At 47.7% G+C, this 20,201-nt stretch overlaps 8 protein-coding genes across 8 annotated transcripts; 4 read left to right on the top strand and 4 right to left on the bottom strand.

Moving 5' to 3' along the window:
• Window positions 1–498: 498 nt before the first annotated feature.
• On the bottom strand, window positions 499–1,935 carry LHYA1_G008125 (putative agmatinase; the record flags this gene model as incomplete). Its single annotated transcript, XM_031153046.1, has 5 exons — window positions 499–531; window positions 591–737; window positions 788–1,218; window positions 1,270–1,472; window positions 1,520–1,935. The coding sequence occupies 5 exons, from the start codon at window positions 1,933–1,935 to the stop codon at window positions 499–501; spliced, it is 1,230 nt and encodes a 409-aa protein (XP_031001698.1).
• A 930-nt stretch (window positions 1,936–2,865) lies between these two features.
• Capn5 (Calpain-5) lies at window positions 2,866–3,660 on the top strand (the record flags this gene model as incomplete). The annotated part of the gene is made up of 2 exons (XM_031153045.1): window positions 2,866–3,043; window positions 3,104–3,660. 2 exons carry the CDS (start codon window positions 2,866–2,868, stop codon window positions 3,658–3,660), a joined length of 735 nt encoding a protein of 244 aa, XP_031001688.1.
• Window positions 3,661–5,125: 1,465 nt separating this feature from the next.
• Window positions 5,126–6,907, top strand: LHYA1_G008123 (uncharacterized protein; the record flags this gene model as incomplete). Its single annotated transcript, XM_031153044.1, has 4 exons — window positions 5,126–5,323; window positions 5,385–5,441; window positions 5,570–5,817; window positions 5,989–6,907. 4 exons carry the CDS (start codon window positions 5,126–5,128, stop codon window positions 6,905–6,907), a joined length of 1,422 nt encoding a protein of 473 aa, XP_031001699.1.
• A 2,810-nt stretch (window positions 6,908–9,717) lies between these two features.
• LHYA1_G008122 (uncharacterized protein) lies at window positions 9,718–10,426 on the bottom strand (the record flags this gene model as incomplete). Its single annotated transcript, XM_031153043.1, has 3 exons — window positions 9,718–9,951; window positions 10,017–10,208; window positions 10,325–10,426. The coding sequence occupies 3 exons, from the start codon at window positions 10,424–10,426 to the stop codon at window positions 9,718–9,720; spliced, it is 528 nt and encodes a 175-aa protein (XP_031001700.1).
• A 445-nt stretch (window positions 10,427–10,871) lies between these two features.
• kes1 lies at window positions 10,872–12,317 on the bottom strand (the record flags this gene model as incomplete). Its single annotated transcript, XM_031153042.1, has 3 exons — window positions 10,872–11,708; window positions 11,885–12,190; window positions 12,249–12,317. The coding sequence occupies 3 exons, from the start codon at window positions 12,315–12,317 to the stop codon at window positions 10,872–10,874; spliced, it is 1,212 nt and encodes a 403-aa protein (XP_031001701.1).
• An 881-nt stretch (window positions 12,318–13,198) lies between these two features.
• Window positions 13,199–13,753, bottom strand: LHYA1_G008120 (uncharacterized protein; the record flags this gene model as incomplete). The annotated part of the gene is made up of 1 exon (XM_031153041.1): window positions 13,199–13,753. The coding sequence occupies one exon, from the start codon at window positions 13,751–13,753 to the stop codon at window positions 13,199–13,201; it is 555 nt and encodes a 184-aa protein (XP_031001702.1).
• A 2,203-nt stretch (window positions 13,754–15,956) lies between these two features.
• On the top strand, window positions 15,957–17,085 carry abnA_1 (putative arabinan endo-1,5-alpha-L-arabinosidase; the record flags this gene model as incomplete). Its single annotated transcript, XM_031153040.1, has 4 exons — window positions 15,957–16,229; window positions 16,285–16,691; window positions 16,742–16,890; window positions 16,952–17,085. The coding sequence occupies 4 exons, from the start codon at window positions 15,957–15,959 to the stop codon at window positions 17,083–17,085; spliced, it is 963 nt and encodes a 320-aa protein (XP_031001697.1).
• A 791-nt stretch (window positions 17,086–17,876) lies between these two features.
• Window positions 17,877–20,172, top strand: LHYA1_G008118 (uncharacterized protein; the record flags this gene model as incomplete). The annotated part of the gene is made up of 2 exons (XM_031153039.1): window positions 17,877–18,050; window positions 18,184–20,172. The coding sequence occupies 2 exons, from the start codon at window positions 17,877–17,879 to the stop codon at window positions 20,170–20,172; spliced, it is 2,163 nt and encodes a 720-aa protein (XP_031001696.1).
• Window positions 20,173–20,201: the final 29 nt, after the last annotated feature.

Here is a 20,201-nt window from a genome sequence, read left to right as displayed (position 1 = left end):
CTATTACTATATTATTATCTTCTACTGCTATAGACTATAGGGGTAGGAGGGCAGAGGAAGAGGAGGGAGAAGGAGGCAGTTAGGGAGTGGAAAACCCTTTAGATAACCTATATTTACTTATTTTCCTAGTAAGAACTATAAGGGTAGGCTTAAAAGAAAGCTAAGATTAAGGCGGTTAATATGCTAGCGCGATCGTTCGATTTGGACGGTTGTGGCAAAAGTTATAGGATAATTGATTTTTATTGCCTTTTTATATAGGCTGAAAATTATTGTTTTGGACTATAGCATCCTTAATTGATTTTTATTACACATCGTGTTCCTCTTTTTCGGGTGATAATGGCACCAAGTACTTAGGGGCCGGACTGATACCTTATACCCGGCTGTTGCCGTATGAAGACTGTATACAGGCTCAGGACTGCCTTTGGTTGCCATCATCACCGTTGCAGAATGTGTATCATGATGACTATATGCATCTGCCTTGAAAGCTAACCTGGTATATCAAGGCTTCGGTCTTTTGACAGGAACGTGAACCTAAAATTGTCGTTAGCGTAACTTTCCCTCCATTTATCTGTTGCGTTGAAATTACTCACCATCCAGTGTAAGATCTCATAGATAATTTGGCCTACAGCAATCCCTGTCGTCTCTGCTACGCTGTCGTAGATGGGAGTAAATTCCACCACATCAGCGCCCACGATCTTGATACCTGCATCTGACAGCCCTCCGATGATTTGCAGTAGCTGTTCTCATTAGCAACTTATGCTCGCTCGCATCATGAGTTCTGATTTACTTCTCTTGTTGTCCAGCCTCCCGGCTCGATAGTGCCTGTTGCTGGAGCGAAAGCAGGATCCAACACGTCAATATCAACACTGAGGTACACGTATTCATCCCCGACAGTCTTTACGATCTGCTTAACGACTTTCTCAATTCCAAGCGTGTCTAGTTCCCGCGCTCGTATGTAGCTAAAGCCACATCTCAGATCATTGTTGAGATCGTAATGCTCGTCGAATAGGGCGCAGCGGGATCCAAGGTGCATGTTGCTATGATTGGATAGCAGACCTTCCTCATGAGCTATATGCAGCATGGTGCCGTGATTGACTTCTGAGTACTTGGTCAAACCACCGCCAAGTTGCTTAGGGTTCCAGGTATCCAAGTGGCTGTCAAAATGGAGGACTGCGACCCGACCCCACGTTGAGTGAAGTGCTCGCAGAATTGGCAACGCTACATGAGAGATTATTAAAGAGCCCGAGGACGAAGCAATTCAGTGCTTACTAATAGTGTGATCGCCGCCAATTGTGATAAGCCGCACCGCGTCGGAAGTAGATTCGTTTTTTGCCTTGAGTTTGTTGATAGCTTCCATACCCCGCTCTAATTCATGAATGGCTGCGAGCTTGTCGAAAGGTGTATTTGAAATATCACCGCAATCAGTGACGGTGGCCCAGTTACGAAATGGATTGACGCCTCCGTGATCCATACTTAGAAACATTAATATTTGCTTGACTGGCAAAGTTGTGAGACTCACTCCCAACCGGCTTCTGGGCTCAGTCTTCGAGCACCCTGTCGAGCAGCATGCGGACCAAATCTTTGCCCTGGCCGATAAGAGACACCCAGATCAAAAGGATGACCAACGATACCAATGTCAAAGGTGCCACTACTCTCCAATTCGGTGCACTTGGTGAAATCGAGATGCGCAAAAGTTCCTAGGCCTTGGAAAGGATATTCTTCGGAATCGCGAGGATTGTATGTTGGGGCTAGAACTTCCGAGTCTGGAAGATTGACTACATCTATGTTCCTACGGCCAAATATTGATGATTCAATGAAAGATGAAGGCTCTTTAGCATGGGCATTGCTCAGGACTTCCTGAGGGTGCTGCTCGTTTGCTCCTGAAAGGGAGCCGGTGACGCCTAATCCAAGCACGGCGAGCAGACGAGGAAACATGTCTAACAGTAGTTGACGACAAAGATATACAAGGAGAGAAGCAAGCGAAACTCCAGTATAGATATCAGCAATCACAAATGATGCTGGTGACTGTCAAGACAAAACATGAATTTTGGTCAAGACTTGACCTAGCTCCTTTTAAGAATGTCCAGCCGAAGAAGTTCTTGTCAAAACATCCGTCCACGCCAATCTCCACCTATATCCTCAGGCGCATATTACCCCTGCCAACCCAACCCCAAAAGTGCTCGCTAATAATAGAGACGGTGGTTTAGTAAGCCGGCCCGGCGTTGATGCGTGCTCTACTCCGTAAGTCTACTCTCTTTCTCTTTCTCTTTCGTTTTCATCCTGTCACACCTCACCCCGCTCAAGAGTGAGATGCTGTTGCATTGCAAACTTTGCCTCTCTCTTGCCTTGACGCAAGGTAGCCTGCGGCGCCAAAAATGGGTTATTTCAAGAGATATGTTCTCATATCCGACCAGAACGCGTGCAGTATTCACCAATGAGATGTTGTTGCATCACGCCGAGTTGGGGGCCAGTCCGCCAGACTTCACCTTTCCTGCAGAAAACGAAACATTTCACAGTATTTTACTGGACATCCACTGGGCCCTTTACGAGAGGTGCATTCTCGTTGGCTTTCTTGCTTCAGCTTCAGGGCCAGGGCCAGGGTTTCGATCAGCACTAAGGTTTGTTACCTCCGCAGAAGGTGGGTGCATGTTATTGTATACGCCGTAAGGCTGTCCAAGCTTATTTCATTTCTATCTTTCTCTTTTTTCCTAATGTATTTAGACTTCACAGTCAATATCTCCCCCACATCGACAACGTATTTCCCTACTGTATTGATTGACATGGGAGACCACTGTACATTCACAACAATTTAGTCTTGTAGTTACCTTCTAAAATACACACAACCTAACGCAAATCAACAACAACATGGCAGCAGGCAGCATCGCATCCAGCTCCTCTGGCTCTTCAAGCAACTCCAGGGGAAATAACAGAGGTCAAGCATTCATGCTTGTGGCGGCGCCTCCACCTAAGAAAACGAAGCAATCTCCCCAAGCATCGATTGACGAGTTCTGGTCTAAATTCAATAGTACAACTCCAGGCAGAGGTAAGCTTTATTTGAATCCCCTTAGAAGACAATTCATTTACTAATGCCATGTTCCTACAGCTACGACTATCCTGCCGAGAGATCGGTATGCAAAGCAAGCCGAGGAGAACGCTCCGAAAGGGATCATAGATGGGGCTAACCCGGTCTCATCCTACGACGAAGCAGCAAGGCTTTGCAGAGAGAAGGTGGAAAAAATTGTGAAGGAATGTCGTCGAGTCAACCAGAAATATACCGACAAGCATTTTGATCTTGAGTTTGATTTAAAAGGATGGAATGGGAAGAAGGACTGCCTCAGAACTCTTACAGCCACCTCTGAAGATGACCCATATGTTAGTTTCAGCCCAGGATCTGTGAAGCGAGTCACCGACATTTTCGACAAGCCGCAGTTTTTTGTCCAGGGCGCTACTGCAAATGACATTCGTCAGGGCAGAGATGGGGATTGCTGGTTGCTTGCCGCACTGTGCACCTTGGGGAATAAGGAAGGCCTCATAGAAAAAGTCTGTGTCGCCAGAAATGAGCAGGTTGGCGTCTACGGCTTCGTTTTCCACCGCGGTTCGTTATATACTACCTCCTTGCTTTCCGGAACTATCTTAGGAGCTCAACTGCTCAGCGCCTGAACGCAACCTTCACAAAGAGCCCCTACTGATTTACCTATAGATGGCGAGTGGATTTCGGAAATTATCGATGACAAGCTGTACTTGATAAAACCTGACTACGACGAGAGCTGGAATGAGCGCAATCTTCTGGATGAAGACCGTCAACGAATCAATTCAGAGGAGGATTATCGCAAAATTTATCAATCAAACTCTGGTGCATTGTATTTTGCACAGTGCGAGGATCCTAACGAAACATGTCAGTCGAATTTTCATATAGAAAGCCATGTTTTACTATATGAGCTCAGAGGTTAAGAGCTATGTTAGAGGCCAAAGAATGGTATTCCATCGCATGTGGAATCCTGACTCTTGACCCAGCTCCTATGTTCTTTAGCTATCTAGACTAATTTGCTTTTTCATCATACTAATATGTGGAGCAGGGTTGCCATTATTAGAAAAAGCTTATGCCAAAGCTCATGGAGTATGTTCTTTTGCATCCTGCTATAGGCTGTAGCTCATTGTATATAGGATTTCGCTGCTATCGAAGGCGGGTTTACCGGAGAAGGTCTTGAAGACTTGACAGGCGGGGTAAGTTTATTTTCGTAGGAAGACTCTATCTTTCTCTACAGGAGCCAGGTCATTGTTTCAGGTGCCCATGTGCTCATATGCCGGTTCCCGAGACAACTCCTGGGCTCCGCTGTTCTCTCTATACATTCAACTTTTTTCCGTGCTAATTCGTTGGAACAAGGTGACAACTGAGGTGTTCAGCACCGATATTCTGGAAAAGGAACATTTCTGGCAGGAAATTCTGAAGGTCAATGAGGACTTTCTTTTTGGCTGCTCAAGTAGTGTTTTCTGGGGGCGAGGCAAGTACCACAACTTTTCCATTTGTTTTCTATTCTAGCATGTTTCGAGGCTTTGTAAAACATGCTCTAAAGTACATTTTTTCGAGTCCTTTAGAATGTTGTACGGCTTTTGGACCATTGAGACGTACTCATGAATATCTCCGAAAGTCAAAGCTAACTCGCCTCTTCACACAGGTTATCGAAGGGGCATCTATGAAGGTCATGCATATTCCATTATGAAGGCCGTAGAGGTCGACGGAAAACGGCTGTGCCTCTTAAGAAATCCATGGGGAGAGGGAGAGTGGACCGGGCCATGGTCAGACGGCAGTAAAGAGTGGACCCCCGAATGGATGCAAAAGCTGAACCACCGGTTCGGAGACGACGGTAAGGATCCCATTCATTTCCCATTTCAGCATGTTTCGGGAATCTTATGCCATGTCTATAAATCACTTGTTCTATGAGTGTCAGACGGCTCCTGAGTCATTCCTTTGCTCCGTAAAGAAGGAAAGAGAAGGAAAGCTGACTGCCCGTGTCTTTCAGGAGCATTCTGGATGGAGTACTCGGATTTGCTGAGGAAATATCAAACCTTCGATCGCACACGGCTGTTCACCGATGAGTGGAAAGTAACTCAACAGTGGACATCGATGAGCGTGCCCTGGTCTGTCGAATATAACAAGACAAAGTTTTGTTTCATACTCGAGAAAAAAGCCAACGTCGTGCTTGTTCTGTCGCAATTGGACGACCGTTATTTTGCCGGCCTTGCAGGCCAGTATGAGTTCGAGCTTTCATTTCGGGTGCACAGGGCCGGCGAAGAAGATTATATTGTTCGATCTCATGGCGGCGTAAGTATCACCCCGCGTATTGGCAAGTTTCAAAGTTGAATACTGATTAAATCTCTTCTAGTATTCGATGCGCCGATCCGTGACTGCAGAACTGGAACTCGAAGCCGGGGAGTATCATGTATGCAATCCCCACCTTAAAATCCAAATTTCGTTCAGATGATTTGGACAAGGTCCATTTCAATATCTCAGAGCTCGAAGGTTCCCGCAAAATCCTGCTCAAGCAATACTGACTCGTGAGATTTGCAGGTCCTTGTGAAAATAGAGGCCACACGTAACACTAATGCCTCTCCCGTTGAAGATGTAGTTCGCAATAATGTAAAGGAGAGACGGGATAAGCTGTTGAGAATTGGTCTAGCATATGACTTAGCGCATGCGAAGGGAGAAATCAAGGAGACCGAAGAGGAAAAGAAAGGACGCAAGAAGGCCGCGGCTATTAACAAGGCTAAAGAGAAGAAAACGATGAGAGAAAAGCTAGAGCAGGAGAAAAAGAAGAGGTACGCTATTTTTTCATTCGCCTGTCTCTATACCTTCGGCGTCGCAATACTGGGTTTCCGCTGTGGCTTGTGTAAGGTGTATAATTTCCCACCCACGATCGAGTCCCCAAGGCATGCGGGCTCAGACATCTTTTCAGCCCTAGAATGCTCACTCGTGTAAGAGTCTAACAGCCTGAAAATGGAACAATGGGCTCCTTGCTCTTCTGAGTTGGGACCTGTGTCATGCCAGGATAGGGGGCAGAAGATGAAGCAAGGACACTATATACTGACATTGCCCCTCGACAGAACTCACAACGACAACAAGGAGAAACGGAAGCTGCGAGCTGCTGACTTAAAGAGGAAGGAAAAGGCTAAAGCCAAGGCCGAAAAGCTGGCTGCTGCGAATAAAGAGAAGACGCAGAAAGATACTTCTAAACCAGAAGCGAAAGCAAAGGCTGTTAAAGAGACAAAGTCTAACCAGAAGACAGAAGCCAGACCAGCCGAGCCAGAGGCAACCACTGTTGAGAGAGAAGAGCCAGTCGCCAATGGACCTGCAAATGAGCAAGCATCCGGAAAGTCAGAGACAGCTATTGCCGCTCATGTGACTGGCGAAGCGACTGAGAAGAACGAAAACGAGCCTCCTTCCATCGATTTCACCGAGAAGTCCGAGGACACCAACGCGGCAGCTTCAAAGACGTTAGAAATTCCCATTATTAGTGCAAGGGCCTCTGTAGCACCGTCTATCTCGGGGTTTGATTCCGATGGCGAATCAGACATCGTCTCGGTAATCTCAGATATTTCATCTGGGGTCGTCTCAGACGCGATTGCTGAAGCCAGCAAACTGGTGGCCGAGGCAGCCAATGTCGCTCCTCCACCGCCGAACTCGGATGACGAGGATGAGTTTGAAAGGGACCCTTGGAACGCCATTGCCGTGGTCGGGCTGCGAGTCTACAGCAAGGATAGTGGGGTAAGCGTCAAGGTAATTCGGCCAAGGGATTGGGAGCATGTGGAAGGCAAAGGGGAGGCTAAGCTGGATGTGGATGATTCTGCTGCTGATGCTACGAAGGATATTGAGTTGAAGGGTGGAGCGCAGGAGGAGAGTAAGAAGTAAAGGGGTAGTGAGGGGTCTGGGGTTATTGTTTGATTTGTATCCATGGGCAGTTGAGCGCTTGGATCTCTTACCTTCCACTGTTTCTTTGACCTTCCTCTTTCTCAATTATGATTGCTATCATCTGTCAACTATAACGAGATCTCTGGAATGTCAATAACATGGCATGCTCGATGCGCCGATTTTGACAGTCGCTCAAATGCGCTAGAGAGAATGCGGCCAGTACAGTATATCATTTCGACTCATCTCCCCTCATCTCCCCTCATCGCTTAGCGACTGACAGCGGCGGGCGAGTCTTAGACTATCAGTGTTGTCTAGCACATAGGCTATGAAAGTTCAAAGGCTTATTATAGTAGTCAGAATGCACGCCTATATTCGGAAGCAGTATCGTGTCCGGACTAAGTTGGTTGCGCCGGACGAAGGAGGAGCTATGCTAGGCAGAAACATCTCCTCTTCGTGCACATCCCATCACTTGGAGCCTCTCCTAAGCCATGGATTCATTTATTATGCTTGTCATGATGCATGCCATGGTTCCGTATTTGCTCGGTGGGTCCTGAGCAAGTGTGAAATTGCTAAGAATGGTCTTCGTGGTAGAGTCATAATGGAAGTTCGCGCATCATGTCAAGTTTATATATATATATGCTGGTCCATGCTGTTGCTCCCGTCCTCATTCTCGATTCAATCATATCTCTTTTATTGTTCTCACCTTTATACGCTCAAGATGTTCAATGCAGAATCTACCAAAATGGATCTCCCACCAGATTCCAGATCAGCTATATTAGCTGGGGAGAAACAAGTCGGAAGAAGTGTATCATTGACTCCATCTGAATCACTCAACCAAGAGAAAAATCCAAATGTGGATGATCCGACTACAGAACATGAAGAAGACTCATTCAAGGACACTCCTGCTTAGTTGCATCCCACCGGGATACGGATAGCTTTAATCGTTATATCGCTGCTTTTATCAATTTTCCAGGTACGATATCAATATTCTTCACTGTGGGTAAGTAAGCTAAACGGCATCAGGGTTTGTTTGATATGACGATCGTGGCGACCGCCATTCCTAAAATCACAGATGACTTTCATGGTTTGGATCTTCTTGGATGGTAAGTAACCTGTTCGAAAGTATCGTCCCTATCTTGGATAAGTCATGGGTGCTGTACTCTTTAAATATGTTTGGAATAGTTGGCTACTACGTCAGTTAGTCAACTTAGGGCAAAGCGTACAAATACTTCCCGATGAAGACGACGTTTCTCATATCTATCTTTATTTTCGAACCAGGCAGTCTCGTCTGTGGCGTTGCCCCAAACAGCACAGCCCTCATAGTAGGCAGAGCTATTGCAGGTGTTGGAGGGGCCGGTATTGCATCTGCTGCCTATACTCTCATCGTCTGCTATATCCTCGCTCTCCAATGCGGCGGCCAATCGAAAGCTTGTAACTCTTCAGACGTAATTGGTACCCTAGTCAGCTTCGCTCTCCTCATGATCGCATTCTGTGCAATCGAATGGTACCAAGGCGAGCGTGCAATAATGGTTGAAAGATTGCTAAGCTACCGCGCGATATCCGTCGGCAAGTTTTACATATTATTCCTCTCTGGCGGATACTTCCTCCTCGTATATTATCTACTTCCAGGTTGTCAATGGAGTCACAGCTTCCCAATCCGGAATACGGAACTTGCCCCTTATCCTCGGAACCGTCATTGCAACCACCACGTCCGGTCTGATCACATTAACTGGCTCCTTCGTCCCCTGGCTCATCGGTAGCAGTATATTCTCCACCATCCGCTCAGGCTTACTCTACACACTAACCACGCATTCCAGCTCTGCGCACTGGATCGGATACCAAGCCATGGTCGGCCTTGGGTTGGAGCTGCAGTCCAAGTCCCCATCATTTCAGCACAGGCAGTCGCCGCGCCAGCTAATCTTAGTTCCGCAACTGCCAGGGTATTGTTCATGCAGACAATCGGAGGAGCGTTTTTCGTCTCGGCAGGCAATACGGCGTTTGCGGTACTCTTACGCGACACTTGCCTAGATACGTGCCCGGTATCGATCCGAAAATGGTGGTCACTGTCGGCGTGACAGAGATCAGGGCAACGTTTCCCGCGGACGTTGTTCCGGGGATCTTCCAAGCATATATGGATGGACTGAGGGTTGATTATGCGATTGCTATTGCGAGTTTGGACATCGCAGTGTTGATTGGTCTGTTGAGTCATTGGAGTTTGAAGGGGAAGGTTGTCGTTGGTGGTGCGGTTTGAGGCAAAAGGCCCGGGGAGAACGAAACATGATTCGCGTATCTTTACTTAGATAATAGCAAAGCGTTGAGGCTTTGATTTGGAATGGAAATATGCATTGGAGATGGGGTCGGGTCCATAGACATGGCAGGATCATGGTGTCTAAAGACAGCGCTTACATTTAGGTTTTTATTTCTGGTTAGTTACTCAAGGTAAATAGACACTTCGACTTGATATGCTTTTAAAAAGATATTATATTACTAGAACTTGGAATACCGCAACCTGGAGGTTTTATGATTGGCAACAGAAGTTTAGTGAAGGGTGAAAGTTGGAATACCACAACCTGGAAGGTTTGACGACTTGCAACAAAAACTTAATAAACTGTACCACATCTCATGACTATTCTCGCAAATACTGCATATCACGCGAGCGAGATAACACTGGTATTTCATAAAGGGGTATATCAATTTGCGAGCTCTCTGCTCAAGCAAGCCATGCATCATAATGCGTAAATCCCATCATATCCTGGTATCTATAGTACAGCCCAACCAATTCCACGCAAGTCGCTGAGTATCTTCATAACCTAGGCATTCTGCTTCTGGATATCCACCTCAGCACCACGCTGCTGTGTCTTGCCAACATCATGCTTCTCCTGTGCCCTGAGCTGTGCATCGCGATCGCCTGTAACACCAGCAACAGCACCCTCAACCGCGCCTCCAACACGACTTTTTACTCCGGAACCGAAGTCGTTAAGTTGGCCTTGCGCTTCTTGGCCTTTGCCAGCAGCGTTCTGCTCAGCTCCTGTTCGCTTGAGATCCTGTATTTACATACATCAGTAACCGTCTTGGTAATAAAAGGTTATGGAACAAGGGGTAAACAAACCTCGGAGCCAACCAGCCCACCCACGCTCTCCTTCGCAGCTCCTACAGTCTGGTTCCACGCCCCCTCTTGGCGGTTGGGATCGTCCTTGGTGACCGCACCAGACGAGGACGCAGAGAATGGGCCAACCTTTGCGGTGGCATGGGAGAGGTCTTTCTCAAACGCTGCATCGTCCTTCTTGACTTCGCCGGCATTCTGGTAATTGTCAGCTGTGAACAGAAAGCAATACCTGTCACAAAGTTTCAGGCAGAGTGGCTCATTAGAAGTCGCTGAGAACCACAGCACCAAGCTGTGGAGGGAAGAGGTATTACCTTGTCAGCAGAAGAACCTGTGAGAGAGCCAAGAACAGATTGAGCGGTTCCAGTGGCAGAGTCAATATAGGACTGGAGGGTGGAGGTGTTCTTGTCAGACATGATTGGTAAAGTGTTATTTGATGATTTAGGTTTTTGTTTGTGCTTGAAGGTAGATTTTGAGGTTTCAATTGTTCTTGTACTTGTACTTGATGAGGTAAAGGAAAGAAAGAAGTTGTGAGGTTGCGTGGAGAGAATTTATGTTATACTTTGATCGATCAACAATGATGTCATACGGCAATTCAGCCTTGCGTACAAGGAAGGATCGCAAATGTGCGTCATATCAACTAGCGTTTTCTAATTTTTGAATGGCGTGGCGTTCCCGAGTCTATGTGGGACCGGAGGCAGCCGATAGAGTGATAATGTTCTAATGCCCCTTTCCTGTGATCCTGGCGTTAAAGAGCATCGAAGACTGCAGCTACCAGTCACTAGACCACAATCATGTCTAGAGAAAAATAAATAGTATATACTGTATTAATCATAATTCTATCCTCTCCCTATCCTCTCCCTACCTTCCTCTAAAGGAGTCGGTTGAGGCGCTCGAGCCCGTCGAGTCTATACTCATGCTAATGGCTGAATCAAATCTTGAATGGACAGGACTCTTGGTCCCACTCTTCTGATTGTTCTGAATCCGCTGGTACTTCTCCTCATCCCACAGCCAGATCATATGGTGTGCATCCACAGCACCTTTCATTGATGTATTCTTCAGCCCTTCCGCAAGCTTCTCGCCCACTGGATCTTCTTTAGCGAGACTGAAGTACCGCCTTGGAAAGTCTTTCCCTTCGCCCTTTTCTTGCTTCCGCATCTCTCTTTGCTCGTTCTCAATTTTAGATTTCTCCTGGCCGACAGCAAAGATATCCCCCTGGTTAATTGCATCTACGACCGGCTTCCAAGCGCGCCGTGACTCTAAGTGATGTTGATTTTGCACGGGGGCTACAGTCAAAGGTGTCCGTGAGTATGTGTTGACATCGACCGTCTCCAAAATGTTCTGCCGGTTACCCTCCTTGATCGTGTATTTATCGTTCCACTGGCCTTCAGCAACATATATTGGCTCGTCCTCATGGTTATCATGGAAGATAGTAGCCAGAAATGAATTTCGCTTCCCGCTAACCCAGCCTTTGCAGTGATACTCGATTTTAGTTGTGTAGCCGGATGAGCTTCTGATGTATGAGGTACCTGATAGTTCAGGGGCGAGAGAAGCGGACATAAGCCCTTCAACGTGAACTTTTGGCATGGTTATTAGGTGATCTTCGTTGTATTTGTCAATGTGCATGGTGCCGTAGCCTTTCCGGTCGATGTGTACTGTGCCAGAAAAGTAGACTTTGGGTATGATGTGACCCTGCAGCTACCATAAGTGTTAGAATTAGAGCATCTTCGACACGGGTGTTTCGACGTACTCGAATACCGTGTTCAGTATTCCAAACATTAAACGCGGTTGCGGGTGGATGATGGCTACCGTGTTTATCAGCATTGCTCCTCCCTATGTTCATGTATTGAAACTCACCTGACCTGCTCACTAACTAACTCGGTTGTACCCACGCTATCAACCCACTTCCCTAAGAACAGCTCCCCGAGGAAAGGATTTAAGGGCTTCATTTTCTTCTTCCTGCCGATCTCATCCTTATTACTATGTTGTTGCTTCAGCGTACTCAGAAACCACTTTAGTACACTTAGCGCCCGCTTCTGGGCATCATTTTCATGCGCCGGCGCAACAAATAAGTTGGGATGTTCGGCCCAGTATGCGCTATATTCAGTGACAGATTGCGGGGAGAGGAGGAATGGAGGCGCGGTCAGGGAGGACAAATCGCCCTTAAAGGTCGCGATTGACTGTATGTGATATTAGTCATGGACGTAATGGGCTTTTGCTATATCGAGCAGAACGTACTTTGATGAAAGAGAAGAATGCACCCTTCTGCGGAGTAGGGATTTTCTCGCTCTCGCATTTACTGGCCATTGAGACCATTGGAACACAATTCTTTGGGTATGTTGTAGAGATATGTAACAAGAGATAATGAAGCTAAGAAGTAAGTAACAGTGAAGCGCAAGCGATTATGGCAGACAATAAGATATAGTGAGACGAAGGACAGAGAAGGAGAGGGGGAATGAGAATGCTTCTACTTGTCCTACATATACCTACAGGGCAAGAGCGTTTGAGAGCTCCATTCTAGGTTGGGGGAATGATCCAGGGACCCGCAGCTGGGGCTGTTACATGCATTCGTTTGCGACGGATGTTTGGTCGTCCGAATCTGTAGTTCAGACTTTTGGAACGATAGCTGCTTCACATGTGAATGACGATTAGAATCCCGGAATCTGGTCACGTGGATAACAACCTAACTCCTTTCGGATATCGCTCTCTGCTGAGAAATGTATTTAGACCAGATGGATGGAAGCTCTACAAGATCAAAAGCCTCATATCAGTTCTCGAACTGGGCTTATTGGAAGGTGCGGTGTACTGACACTCGCGTTAAAATCACATGAGAGGCTATGCCTCATTAGGGCATTGCTATTCTGGGCTTCACGATTTGTACGGACGTACCCAGGTGCCGCATAGAACAAGATCCTAAGATATAGGCACTGCTAGGTCAGGTAAATACTACAGCTGCCGCGTGGTAAGCTTGCGGTCATGCCACTACTCGAGTATTCTCTCCAGGACGAAGCCCGTTAATCTTCACATGTAATGGCAGTCACGTCTGGTTAATAAATAGTAACGACGTCGAATTGAACGAAAACTGCTGATGAACAGTCAGGGGTATCAAGTACAAAAGTGTGAATCAAAAGTATCTATCCCAAGGCCAAACGCCAGTGCAATTTCCCATACAGCGTACTGTAATCAACTTAGAGTGTCATTCCGTTGGAGTCATCACCACTCCTCCTGTTGCGACTCTGGCAACGGCTCTTTTTCAGTTCCTGCTCCGTATCCATAAGTCGAGTCTGAATCCAATTTCTATATCTCCTATCACCCCTGACACTTTCACAGTTGAGCAGGGCTGTCAAGGTGCTCTTGATTTGCTGGTTTACATCCTTCAACTTGATCTCATCTTCCTCGATCTCACCCAAGAGACTCTCGGTAACGACTGTCGGCAGAGACGATCTTCTAGTCTTCAATACGGGTCTCTGGGGCTGAGGGAATTGTATGCTGCCGCTTCGATGATGGTGTCTGGCACATTCGGGAGGAGAAGATGATAGATAGCTTGAGTCTGATCCAGCTGAGGATGAGATTGATCCCTGTCGATATCGATCTGGAGAGGGTTCAGGCGATGAGGAGGGTGCTTCGGGGAGGGATGTTGAGATCTGGCTTAGATGCTTCTGAAGGGCATCATGTTGCGAGTGGAGGAGGAGATATTTCTGCAGAGCAAATGCTCGCTCTGGGGATTTCTGAGTTGGATCCATCGCGGAAGACGATGATCTGATTGATCAATGCGCGGTGTTTCTGGCGTTACTAACGATATCATGGAACGACTGACGGACTGACTTTGGAAAGAGTAAATCGATCTGGAAGATGGGAAAGTGAAGTGCGTAGAAATATAAGGCATCTTACAGTAGAAGTGACGTATGCCGACTTCCTTGACATCACACAGAGCGACGAGTCCGGAGGTCAGCTCCTTGGGGAAGGGCAAGCCACAGCATGGAACTCGTGGCTCTCACACAGAATACTTGGACGTTTCATTGGATCACTTGCGCCTATCCATCGACGAATCTGCGTAAAAGAAAGGGAAAGACAGTTTACAGTAAGGTGGAAAACCTGCTTGGAGTGCCTGCATAGTGTGGCGCAAAGATGTGGCGTCATAACCCATTTGGGATGACTCCCTCGACCAATAGGATTGCTCCCTGCTACGTGGAGTCCTTGCACTTGTTTCAAGCAGTTCTCAGGACCATGGAACACGGAACAGCTCGAGCAACGATCCGCGCGTACTGACGCAGACTCGCTTGTTTGGGACATCTCTGCTCCCGACAAAAAGAGATCGACCGATAGCAGGATACGAGTACGGAGGTACGGGTACGGTTGGTCCAGTATTAAGAAGCAAGACGTGTGTGCTGTCCTTGAATCCATGTGTTGTATTCTCATTGCACCTCATTGTATTCTCATGCACCTCATTGCACCTCTTTGCACCTCATTGCAACTCAAATAGCCTTGGACCTTGGACCTTGGCACGGCTCCAAGTGAACTGGGACTTCTCAGGTGCTGAACAAAACCGCGACCAGAAACTGGCTGGATTGCAAGACGAGAGGGGTCTAATAGCATCCTGACACTTCCATCCTCTATGCCATGTTACAGCTGCAAACACGACAGTATCCTCTATACAATGGTACAGTACCTACTTTGCTCGGTTGCGAGTCCAGGTACCGAAGTGTACGACAGTGCCGTCGATGGCCGATTCCAATGTTAGCTGGTCATATACGTCAAGGCGTCCGATGGCGTGGCTCCCCCTATTCGTTTCCAAGGTCAGCAAGAATGCCCCAAGACTGGTGTATAAAGGAAGGGGCTTTAGGGGAACCACTGCCGTCTGGCGTCCTGATGGGATTTGAATCACCAGAATAGGATGCGGTAACGTAGGCTAAGAGAGACAGAAACACGGCGAGCAGAGGGAGCGAGAAATTACGAGAACGATAAAAATATACAATGATCTTGTTCTTCACTTCCAATATCTTCAAGTGGTTTCTTGTCTCTCACGGCTTTACTAATTAGAGGTGGAGAATTCTTGAGGAATTCAGGCTGACAATACCATTCGGAAAATCATTCTCAGCAAATATTCTAGAATGGAAAATGGTCCATATCTTCCTGTAGGTAGGACTTCACAAACCACGGAGGAAATACAACCTATTCCACCCCTCATTGACCTCTCTTAGTCTGAAGCCTATCCACGTGAACACGTTTGGCGCTCGGACCGCGCCTATCAGAAGTTATCAGGTGTGGTTTCTCTTCTCTGACAGCTCAAGTGGATTCTAATCTGCTTTTGTCATTTTTGAGTTTTGAGAATGCGTCGAAATAAAGTTGACTCAAACTTTAGCCTCAATCCCCGATTCGTGGAAAGCAGGCCAGGGCTTCACGGAACGCCCGCAGTACCCCGCAAATACCGAAGGACAACAAGGGAGATCTATAACTGAGTTTAGGCACCCGCCGAAGCCTATAACTATACGAAGTAAGACTTACTTCCATGTGCTCCAATTACGCGGGTTCCTGGACGCCTTGTGATCTATGTCGCACACGCTGAACAGGAAAGCTCCCCGTTTCCTCGTCTGACTCGAGACTTGGCTGAACGACCTGGAGGAATTTGGATTCCTGTTCCTGGGATGGAAGAAAAACCGTGGTCAGCGGGAACTTCGCTCTCGTCGAATTTCCGTGGCCTCCTCCTATTGTTCATTTGGCACAGTGGCGTATTGTTAGCCTAGATGCATCACATGAATGTCTGCCCACTCTACGAGGCTCTCGTATTGATGTGGAGCTTTCCACGAATGAAAGATGAAGTAAAATTAAGAATCCTCTATGCTCTCTGAACCAATCTCCTAGAATGAACTTTCATACGAAGTATAAGGAGAATGCTTTCTCAGGACACTTTTTTGAGCAGTGACTTCATTCACCACACCCGCCAATATGTTTTCTCTCCTCCGGTCTGCAACAGCTTTTCTCATCGCAACTGCATCTCTCGCACAAGGCTACTCTAACCCCGGAGCATGTTCTGGTGCTTGCTGGGCCCACGACCCTTCTATCATCCAGCGTACGAGCGATAATTTATACTTCAAATTCAACACTGGAAGTGGAATAGAAATAGCGACTGCGAGTTCGCTAAGTGGTCCTTGGACTCTCACGGGTTATGCTCTCCCAAGCGGAAGTAAGATCGACTTGGCTGGTAATACAGATTTATGGGTTAGTAGCAAGCAGCCGCCACATATAAGTATGTTACTGATCAATGCAAATTTAGGCTCCCGACGTTCACAAGGTTGGAGATCTCTACTACATGTACTATGCCGTCTCGACATCCGGATCACAGACCAGTGCAATCGGTCTTGCGACCAGCAGCACGATGGACGTAGGTTCTTGGACTGACCTCGGGGCTACCGGAGTAGCATCGTCTCCTTCAAAAGTGTACAATGCGATTGATCCAAACCTCATAGCAGTCGGCAGTAGCTACTACCTTAACTTCGGATCCTTCTGGCACGATATCTACCAAGTGCAAATGAGCTCGGATGCGAAAACTCCGTCTGGCACGTCAGTCAATATCGAGTACGACGCAACCGGTACACATCCATGCGAAGGCAGTTACATGTTTTATTACAGCGGCTACTATTATCTGCTCTGGTCTCATGGAATATGCTGCGGATATGATACGTAAGTGAAGATGTGCTCTTGTTCGCCATGATACTGACATTGTTCCTCAGGACCAAACCCGCGACAGGCGACGAGTACAAAATCATGATGTGCAGGTCGACATCCGCAACTGGCGGCTTTGTAGACCAGAGCGGTGTTGCATGCACCTCAAGCGGAGGAACGACACTACTCGCAAGCCATGGGACTACCTATGGCCCAGGTGGACAGCAAGTCCTTCCTTCCCTATTGTGCCACCAGGAGCTAATTTGTTTGGAACAGAGGTGTGTTTACAGACTCAAGCAAAGGACTAGTGCTCTACTATCATTACGCCGACACGGACGTAGGACTAGGAGATGGCAGTTACCTGTTTGGTTGGAACGTTCTAGGATGGTCGAACGGGTGGCCGACTGTTTAGATGGGAGATGTGGAAACTGCACGGGAGGGGGGCGACAATACTGTACGGGTTTTGTCTCCGGGAGAAGTTCAACTTCACACTTGTGAATAATGTATATAGGACTTGATTCGATAGTCTTCGCACCGCTTGGTACGGAGTGCTTGTAAATAGCCAAATTTGAGGGATTCACGATTCACAAACTTGGATTGGTGTGAACAAAGCTTTTCAGTATACGTGTTGTTCGCGATGTGTCACCTTGTTATTGGATTTATAGTGAAGGTGGCTGGGAAGAGTCTCAGTTCAGGAGGCAGAAGCCAATCAATTGGTGTGTACCTGCTTGAATGCAGGGTTTGCTAGGTACAGTACACTACTACACTGCCGGCAGGCTTGCGGTGAGCTGAATAAGCGGCACCAATGTATTCATGTTCCAGTGCAGTGGGACGAATCAGAGTCGATGAAAATCAGTGCTGCTTTTTGTGTCCAGCACAATGCAGGTCGGCCCGCTAATCTATGGGCCGAGTGGGCTTCCAAGTTCCCACGAACTCATGGCTCATGCATGCCCCGTGACTGTTCCGTAACAAAACAACAATCACCAGCCATTTCACTTTACTCACCACCACCACGCCTTGGAATGGGAATCGAATGCCTCTTTCTGAGCGCCGTTCCAACCACCAGATCAAATACCGAGGGCTCCTGTGTACCTACCTACTACCACCTTATCGTTGTCGGAGTCGCGCCGCAACTATGATACAGGTACGACGCGACACTCGGAATTCAGAAACGACCTGGTAGGACGCCCAGAGACTATTGTGATGGCTGAGGACCAGAATCTGGAGGCCTTGATAGGTCGCATTCCAGCTGGTACCTCGACGAGGCCCGATCTCCACTGCTGCTGTGGAAGAAGCGATTGCGCATTTCTAAAACATAATTGCACCGCGCTAGATGATTTGGAAAAAGAAGTTCATACTGCTGCTCAGCTGGGCCAGGTAGGTCACATTCCTCGTTGTCTCGGGTGGAGATTGAAAGGTCTTTACCCCCGGACTCCATGCTTTCTGCATTTTGCTTTCTATTCAAATACCTGCAGTCAAGATGTCTAAGGGACTGACTTTTGCCCTACAGGCTCTTCTGGTCAGGCATGAACAGTATATGCAAGATGCCGAGCGCGATCGCCTGGATATGAACTCAACTATTGAGAAACTTGAGTGTGATAAGAAGGAGCTGGAAACCAAGAATGAGAAGACCAGTATCGAGAATCGCGGCCTATTAAATCAGCTGGAAACACTCAATACAACTGTGTCAGACTCCGAACTGCACATTAAATCTCTCGAGAACACACTTCAGTCAACACGGCAAGAATTACGACGTTTGGAGGGGCTGGCATCGCGGACTCTTGAGCTCGAAATCCAGTTGGCGGCCTTGGAACAAGAGCAAGATCTGTTACAGAGGACGGTCACGAAGACAGAAGCTGAAGAACGTTCTGCCATACAGAGATGGAAGAAAGCCGAGAGGGGTCTATGCGATTTGCAAGACCAGCTGGAGAGGATAGAACGCGAAGCAAGGGATGAAAGAGAGCGGCATGTCGAGGTTCTTGGTCGCATGGAGAGACAGCGAACGGTTGAGAGGGAATTAGACACCGCGGCGGGACGACTGAAGGCTGCAGCGGCCACGACAGGTCATGGAAAGAATGGCAGTAACGTCGTGTCACATTTCGTCAAGGATATCCTCCAGGATAACGCGAATTTGCAGATGGGAATCATAGAACTGCGGGAGATGCTGCAAAGTTCGAACGATGAGGTAGAAGAATTACGGCTGCAACTCGAGCTGCATCAACCTCTTGAGGGCACTGAGGATGTTAGCGGACCATCGACTTTGAGGGCAGAGCTTGCTTCAACAGATATGCCCGAACCACCGCCCATCATATCACAGGAGCTCCACATCCATCACCATTATCACGTTCCGAAGAAAGAGATTCGCCCCAAAAAGAAGAGAACATCCCTTAACACTTCACTCTTCACTCCGCCGCGGAATGCTCAGAGTCTAAACACACCTAGGAACCAGGATACTGCCAGCGCGATCCTTTCTCAAACAGCCGTCACTATACCAACAACCCCGAACAACAATCGCTGGTCGGTGCAGTCTGGTCATATGTCGGATTTCGCTCCGTCATCTGTACCAAGTTCGCCTCAATCGATGTACAGGAACAGCACGTTATTTGATAGAGGATTTGATGTCGATTCATCTCGTCCCACCTCCCCTGGGTCAAGTATCGATCCAATATCACCACAATTTCAACCAATCCGTCACCGCAAACGGGGATCAGAAGTGTCAACTCGGAGTTTCATACCTCCTTCCAACTTCCGACCAGATAATGTGATCAAGGAAGAAGATGACGACGTCGAAGAAATCGGAAACCTAGAAACACCTAGCGTACCTTCATTAGACGACGGCATCACTCCTTCTGATAAATCTCCGGATTCCGATTTTATGCAGGAAGATGGCGACATTTGGAATCCATCCTTCCAGCCATCACATCGACGCTCCAACTCCCATGAATCCGTTTTATCCATATCGGGAATCGACATTCACACCTTGAAATCTCGACCATCCCAGTTCACCATCACGCGCGGAAATGCAACGCTTCGTCCACGATCAAGGCTCGGGGCACCCGCTTCCATGGCTACCGTTAATACGATGGTTACGGCGCGTCCGACGCTTTCTCGCCAGGGCCACGATAGCTCCACATACCTCCGTTCCAGCATCCGTCAGAACAATTCCGACTCTCGTTCCATCAACTCTTCGAATTCGGGCGAAAGTCCCTCCACTGGTCTTAGCGGCAAGCTTGGTGGCTGGGTCTTCGGCCGCTGGGGCATGAGTCCTGCGAAATCATCCGAGAATTTGAGAGTGCCGAATAGAAATCAACAGAGAGTAGTCAGCACGCCCGTTGATCCGTTAAAGGCGACATTCGGCAGACCACCAGGTGTCAACCAGCAAGGACCCATACCCGGCTTCGTGAAGAGGACGGAGAGGATGCCGAGTAGCGTTCAATCAACTACAGTCGATCATGAAGCCTTGAGGGAGGTATTAATGGAAGGTGAAGCGCCAGGTTGAGCTAACTAATAATTGGTAATGAACGTACA

The sequence above is a fragment of the Lachnellula hyalina genome, assembly GCF_007821495.1.
Source record: "Lachnellula hyalina strain CBS 185.66 chromosome Unknown contig00218, whole genome shotgun sequence".
NCBI lineage: Eukaryota > Fungi > Ascomycota > Leotiomycetes > Helotiales > Lachnaceae > Lachnellula > Lachnellula hyalina.
This window is presented reverse-complemented; position numbering and strand designations above follow the sequence as displayed.